This window comes from Helobdella robusta, assembly GCF_000326865.2.
Source record: "Helobdella robusta unplaced genomic scaffold HELROscaffold_113, whole genome shotgun sequence".
Taxonomy (NCBI): domain Eukaryota; kingdom Metazoa; phylum Annelida; class Clitellata; order Rhynchobdellida; family Glossiphoniidae; genus Helobdella; species Helobdella robusta.
In genome coordinates, this window is record NW_008703634.1 from 184,148 (window position 1) to 190,994 (window position 6,847).

General features: G+C 33.1%; 1 protein-coding gene across 1 annotated transcript; it reads right to left on the minus strand.

Moving 5' to 3' along the window:
* Positions 1 to 839: 839 nt before the first annotated feature.
* On the minus strand, positions 840 to 5,533 carry HELRODRAFT_183644 (hypothetical protein; the record flags this gene model as incomplete). The annotated part of the gene is made up of 12 exons (XM_009013236.1): positions 840 to 1,217; positions 1,446 to 1,567; positions 2,075 to 2,123; positions 2,501 to 2,603; positions 2,938 to 2,975; positions 3,326 to 3,382; positions 3,676 to 3,764; positions 4,002 to 4,111; positions 4,281 to 4,390; positions 4,667 to 4,711; positions 5,016 to 5,191; positions 5,479 to 5,533. The coding sequence occupies 12 exons, from the start codon at positions 5,531 to 5,533 to the stop codon at positions 840 to 842; spliced, it is 1,332 nt and encodes a 443-aa protein (XP_009011484.1).
* Between the last annotated feature and the right edge of the window lie 1,314 nt (positions 5,534 to 6,847).

The following is a 6,847-nucleotide window of genomic DNA, read 5'->3' on the forward strand; positions in this document are numbered from 1 at the left end:
GGCGAAGATTTTGAATAAATTATATTTGTTTTTTCAAACAAGTTAATTAGAATATTACTTTGAGCTATTGCTACTCGTGTTTATGTACGCACAGTTATGTTTGTTTATATCTGCCTGTGTGTGTTTGATAGTTTTTGTACCTTTGTGTGTGTGTGCGTGTGTGTGCGTGTGCGTGTGTATGTGTGAGTGTGTGTGTGTGTGAGTGTGTGATTTATTTATTTATTTATTAGTTCATTCATTCATTCTTTTTTTTTTCAAGTAAAGCACTTTTTATTAATTTTTTTTCTAAATTCTCAGTTTTATTTCAAACAGATGGAATAATTATTCGTGAAAAATAATCGATCTTGCCAAAATGAAGACAGAAAAAATAATAATGTTAGAACTATTTTCTAATAAATTAATAAATAAATAAATATATATATATATATAAATAACTAAATAAATAAATGATTTATAATATTTTAAAAAATATTAAAATAAACGAATAAATGTTTCATAAATCTATAAAAATAACTTAAAAACGAATTTTGAATAAATCAATCTTTTCTCTCTTTCAATTTCTCTCTTTTTCCACCCTTTCTTTTTTTCCTCTCTCTCTCTCTCTCTCTTTCTCTCTTTTATTCCCTTCAATTTTCCTTTTCTTATTTGTATACTTCCCTTAAATTCTCACTGATTTTAATCAAACAACATCCATCAAAAAAATATTTGTACATACTTCATTCTTTAATTCTCTCTCTCTCTCTCTCTCTCTCTCTCTCTCTCTCTCTCTCTTTCTCATTTTCTCTCTTTTTCAATCCTCTTACCTTACGCTTCCTATTCATCACAAACTCTCTCAGTACTCAGTAATCTCCCGCCAGATCAAACTGATGTTCGAAGACTTCGATGGGGACGACCACCGAGACGATGAAAAAGGCGGCGACAGCACAGTAGAACAGGAGCCTCTCGCTGACCACAGCCACTTGTTTCCACTCGTTGTTCAGTAGCTGGCTGGTCTCGGGTTCAAATTTACTCTCCCGCATTTCTGAGAAGTATTCATATAGAGAAAGAAGGGTTTGATCGACGGCCGATTTGAATGGCTTTGCGGTTGTTGTAGTCGCGATTGACGCCGCTGCTGCTGCGTTGTAGTTGTTTTCGGCGTGAGTGGGTAGTTGTTGGGTGTCCGCGGGACTTGTGCCCCCGACGAAGGTCAACATTTTGATGAATGGGTTGAGTAGGAGCTGAGTGGGGGTAATGGATGATGATGATGGTGATGATGATGGTGGTAGTTGTGATGATGATGACGGTGATGATAAATAAAATTATTATTTAAGAAAGTAAATATCTAAAATAACGACACTAAAAATATATCAAGATAATAATAAACATAAACAGCTTTAGAATAACAAACATGAATAATTATAAAGTAATGAATATTGATAATTTTGAAAATATTATTCATAATGAACCCTGACAGTTCTGACAAGACCAGGAAGCGGATTTCTAGGATCATGGTGGTAGGCTAGGTAGGTGAAGATGGATACGACTATAAGGAAGGAGAGGAAAACCATCTCCAGCACCAAGCACCTCACTGGCCAGAAATTATAATTAATTATAATTATAATTAATTATAATTATTATAATTATAGTTGTTATTATTTCCTTAAAATAATTATTTAAGCTCTCTTAGATTTTTTCCCTCTTCTTTTACACCATATTTGGAGTTTTAAGGCCATAAAATATGTATAATTATAACTTAAAAATTTGTATAATTATAACCATAATTATAACTATAATTATTATTATCATCATAATAATATCGCAATCACGGTATTATATTACAATTTTCAATGTCTTCTGACAGCAATAGGGTAGTCTCAATAATTATTATTATTACTATCGTTATTATTATTATTATTAAAATTATAATTATTATAATTATCATTATTATCATTGTTTTCAGATAGTAGTAAATAATTTTAAAGTGTTAAAATCATAAATATAATTATAATAAATATAATATTAAATAAAATATAACATAACATAATATAATGTTAAATAAAATATAATATAATATAAAATTGAAGTATAATTATACGTGTAATTATAGTTATGATTATAACCAAATATGGGCAGCTTTCGGACGCCTGTCGGCATGTAGTTTTGGAGGGTGAGAAAGAGGATTAGCATGGACATGAGGAGCGAGATGGCTTGGAGGGATTGATTTTGTAAGAATAATAATAATAATAATAAAAATAATAATAAAAATAATAATAATGATGATAATGATTATAATGATGATGATGACGATGGTGGTGATGATGAAAATAATGATTTACTCAACTAATCAACCAAAAGCCAAACATTCAATTAACCACCCAACCAATCAATCAACAAGCAAACCATTCAAAAACCAGCCATCCAACCATCCAACCAACAAACCAATCAACCATCAAACCAGCCAATCAGCCAACATGCCAACCAACCAACCATAAACGAATCTCTGGTTATTTGCAATAGGCACCCAGAACATTAGCAGACACAAGATGGCGATTAAGATGAGAGGAATAATGAGAGACTGCCTATAGATCAGCGATCTTCTAGACATGTTTGTCACGAACCTCAAACTGTATGTATGTATGTTTGTTTGTTTGTTGTTTTGTTTGTTTGTTTGTTTGTATGTTTGTTTGTTTGTATGTTTGTTTGTTTGTATGTATGTATGTTTGTTTGTTTGTTTTGTTTGTTTATTTGTTTTTTGTTTGTATGTATGTATGTTTGTTTGTTTTTCCAAAAAATTTGTAGATACGTCATGTGGTGTGTTAGTTCATTCACCCATCCATCTATCCATCCATTCATTCAATCATTCGTTCGTTTCATTCATTCGTTCGTTCGTTCGTTCGTTCGTTCATTCATTCATTCATTCATTCATTCATTCATTCATTCATTTTTTGGGAAACTAACCTGTACCTTTCTTTTGTACCGGTGGAAAATACCAAATACTAGACAATTTTGATAATAATTTTGGTAATAATAATAATTAATATAATTATCTTATTATTAAAAACAAAATATTGAAGAATAATATTATTAATAACGCCATTGTCGTCATCATCACCATCATCACCACCACCATCATCATCATCGTCATCATCATCATCGTCATCATCATCATAATCTCCATCATCAACATCATCATCATCATCATCACCACCACCATAATCGTCATCATCATCACCATCATCATCACCATCATCACCACCACCACCATAATCGTCATCATCATCACCATCATCATCACCATCATCATCACCATCATCATCATCATTACATCTACGCGGGAGTAAGTGACTTTCCATTCTGGAGCCATTGAAAGGGCAAATAAATCCTTAGATACGTTGTACGTTACCTGATGATGATAATGATGATGGTGGTGGTGGTGATGGTGATGATGATGATGGTGGTGATGATGATGATATCGTGGTAGTGATGATGATGATTATAATGGTAGTGATGATGATGATAACGTTGGTGGTGGTGATGATGAATATGGCAAAGATGATTTTTTTTTATGATGATGGTGGTGATGAAAAAGATGATGGTTAAGGTAATTATGGCTGCCATCATCATCCTCATCGTCATCCTCATCGTCATCATCACCGTCATCATCACCACCATCACCATCATCATCACTATCATCACCTGGGTTTCGTCATCAGGATGGAAAAACATCTTCGCTTCGCAGTTCTGGCTGTCTTCAGGGAAAGTTGTGAAGTCAACCAGACAGTGCCCTTAAAAATAATAATGATTATAATAGTAATTATAATAATAATTATATTAATAATAATAATATAATTAATAATAAGAACAATAATAATGAATAAGGAGAGAATGACCACCATCATCACCACCATAATCATCGCCATCACCATCATTATCATCATCATCATTATCAGCCCCATCATCATCGTCATCATCACCATCATCACCACCATCATTACCACCATCGTCATCATCATCATCATCACCTTGATATTCGATGTATAGGGGCCATTGAACGGTGCCGTTGTAGTTGACTTTGGCTCGGTAGGTGTGGATTCCTCGGCCCTTCACCACCGTCTTGCCGGAAGAGACACCCCTGTGGTGATGATAATGATGACGATCTTGATGATGATGATGATGATGATGAAGAAGAAGATGATGATGATGGGGGTGAAACAAGCAAAATAAACAAAGAAAACGCAAAGAAAAACAACCAAAGATAAAAAATAACAACCAAAGATAAAAAAAAAACAAAGAAAATAAACCCGAGGTAAAAGTTTGGCTCCGGAAACCACATATTTCTGGCGGGCAAAAGGACTTCCTTGATCCCATTGTAGAGGGTCGGTTCCCAAGATAACCTCGTGTCAGTCCAAATCTGAATAATTTAAGGTCGTCATCGTCGTCGTCAATACGGAAATGACGTCTTACTAACTGATTGATTTGTTGGCTGGTTGGTTGAGTGATTGGTTGGTTGGTTGGTTGGTTGGTTGGTTGGATGAATGGCTGATTGATTGGTTGATCATTATTATTATTATCGTTAGCGTTACCATCATCAATTTCACAATCTTCATCATCATCATTATTGTCGTCGTTATCATCATCACCATCGTCATCATCACCATCGTCATCATCATCAAGAACACCAACTTACCAGATCTAGGTAGAGTGAGGCTTCAATAAAGTTTTCTTTGTCATTCTTTCAACGAATTTTTTTTTATCATTGTCACTATTACAATGATGAGGATAACAATAATCGCTTTTTCACTCACTCGCTCGCTCACTCACTCACTCACTCACTCACTCACTCACTCACTCACTCACTCACTCACTCACTCACTCACTCACTCACTCGCTCGCTCACTCAATCAATCAATCAATCAATCAATCAATCAATCAATCAATCAATCAATCAATCAATCAATCAATCAATCAATCAATCAATCAATCAATCAATCAATCATTCTTCAATCACTCACTCATTCACTCATTCACACACTCACCACATTCATGATGATGTATCCAGTAGGATCGACTTGGACGACAGTTGGTACGCGATAGCCATTCTTCTTGGTGATCGGTGGAAACGTATTATCGCCTCTGGACCGCAAACATCTCAACAGGTTCTGTTCTGCACTTTTCGTCGCGTTTCCATTGCACAGATCCGCTTCCGTTATTGCTGGATTGAAGGATTTGTTGGATGGATGGTTGGTTGGATGGTTGGTTGGTTGGTTGATTGGTTGGTTGGTTGGTTGGTTGGTTGGTTGATTGGTTGGTTGGTTGGTTGGCTGGTTGGTTGGTTGGTTGGTTGGTTGGCTGGATGATAGATAGATTGAATGTTAAATAGATGGTTGATTGTTGGATTAGTTGGCTGTCTGGTTGTCAGTTGGTTAAACGGATGGATGGACAACACCACCACCAACAACAACAGCAACAACAACAACATCAACAACAACACAAACAAACCTGGAAAAGCCACCAGAATCAAACCACAAACAAAAATGACCCAACTCCTAAACATGTTTTGGTATGTTTTTGTGCTGCCTTTTTAAAAAAAATACATATTAATAACAATAGCAGCAATAATTATATCTTAATATTAATTATATCATAATATTAATATTATCATCACAACAACAACAACAACCAGACAACTACCAATAAATTAGATTAAAATAAATTAAATTAAATTAAATTAACTAAAAACCTAACCTATCAGACCGAAATACTAGCACAAGAATTCAACATTCAAAAAGAAGCCACCGGTTTAATGGGCGTATTATCGCTTCATTCATTCATTCATTCTTTCATTCATTCATTCTTTCATTCATTCATTCATTCATTCGTTCCTTCATACAATATTAATTGTTTATCCTTATTAATATATATATATATATAGTTCAGTTATATATATATATAAATATTGTTTTATATATATATATATATATATTATATATATATATATATGGTTGGAGGTTGACCTAATTTGACCTTTGGTCAGCTGAATGTAGGGAGGATAGTGGTGATATGATACTGACAGGCCAGAAATACCACCATGGTAGTATAAATTTCATATAAAGTTATATACGCACATATGAACTTATATACTTATATATATATATATATATATATATACAAATACAAGTATACATATATATACACATATGAACTTATACACACGCATATAAACATACAAATACAAATACACAAATATACACATTATCTATACGTGTGTGTATATATATTACATACAACTTTTGTATGTATATTATACCATCAATTGTATGAGCGGGATTATAATGCATTGTAAGTGTTATAGTATTATAGGACGAAGAACGTGTTTGATTTAAACTGAATAATAATAATAATAATAATAACTGAGGGATTGATTTGGCAAAGGTTTATTCATGTTAGCTCTGCCTTGGCTTAGCTAGCGAAGCCGAGAAAATTTTTTAAGTTAAATTTTTTAATTTAATTTCAATGTTGGAATAAATTGAAACATTGATACTATTGTATTAATAATATCGGGTGAATTGATTGATCGATTGAATTTTCCTTTGTTCGTTCCGTCATTAATTAATTAATTAATTCATTCATTCATTCATTCATTCATTGAATGATTCATTGTCGATTGGTTGATTGATCGATTGATTCATCCATCTCTCAAATAATTACTTTATGTTGACGAGAAAAATAATGATGATAGTAATAATAATTTGATTACGAATAACATATAATACACAACACACACACGCACGCACACGCACACACGCAAATAATTATGAATATAAAGTAATTTTAAAAATAAAATACCTCCAGGTACATACTGACGAAG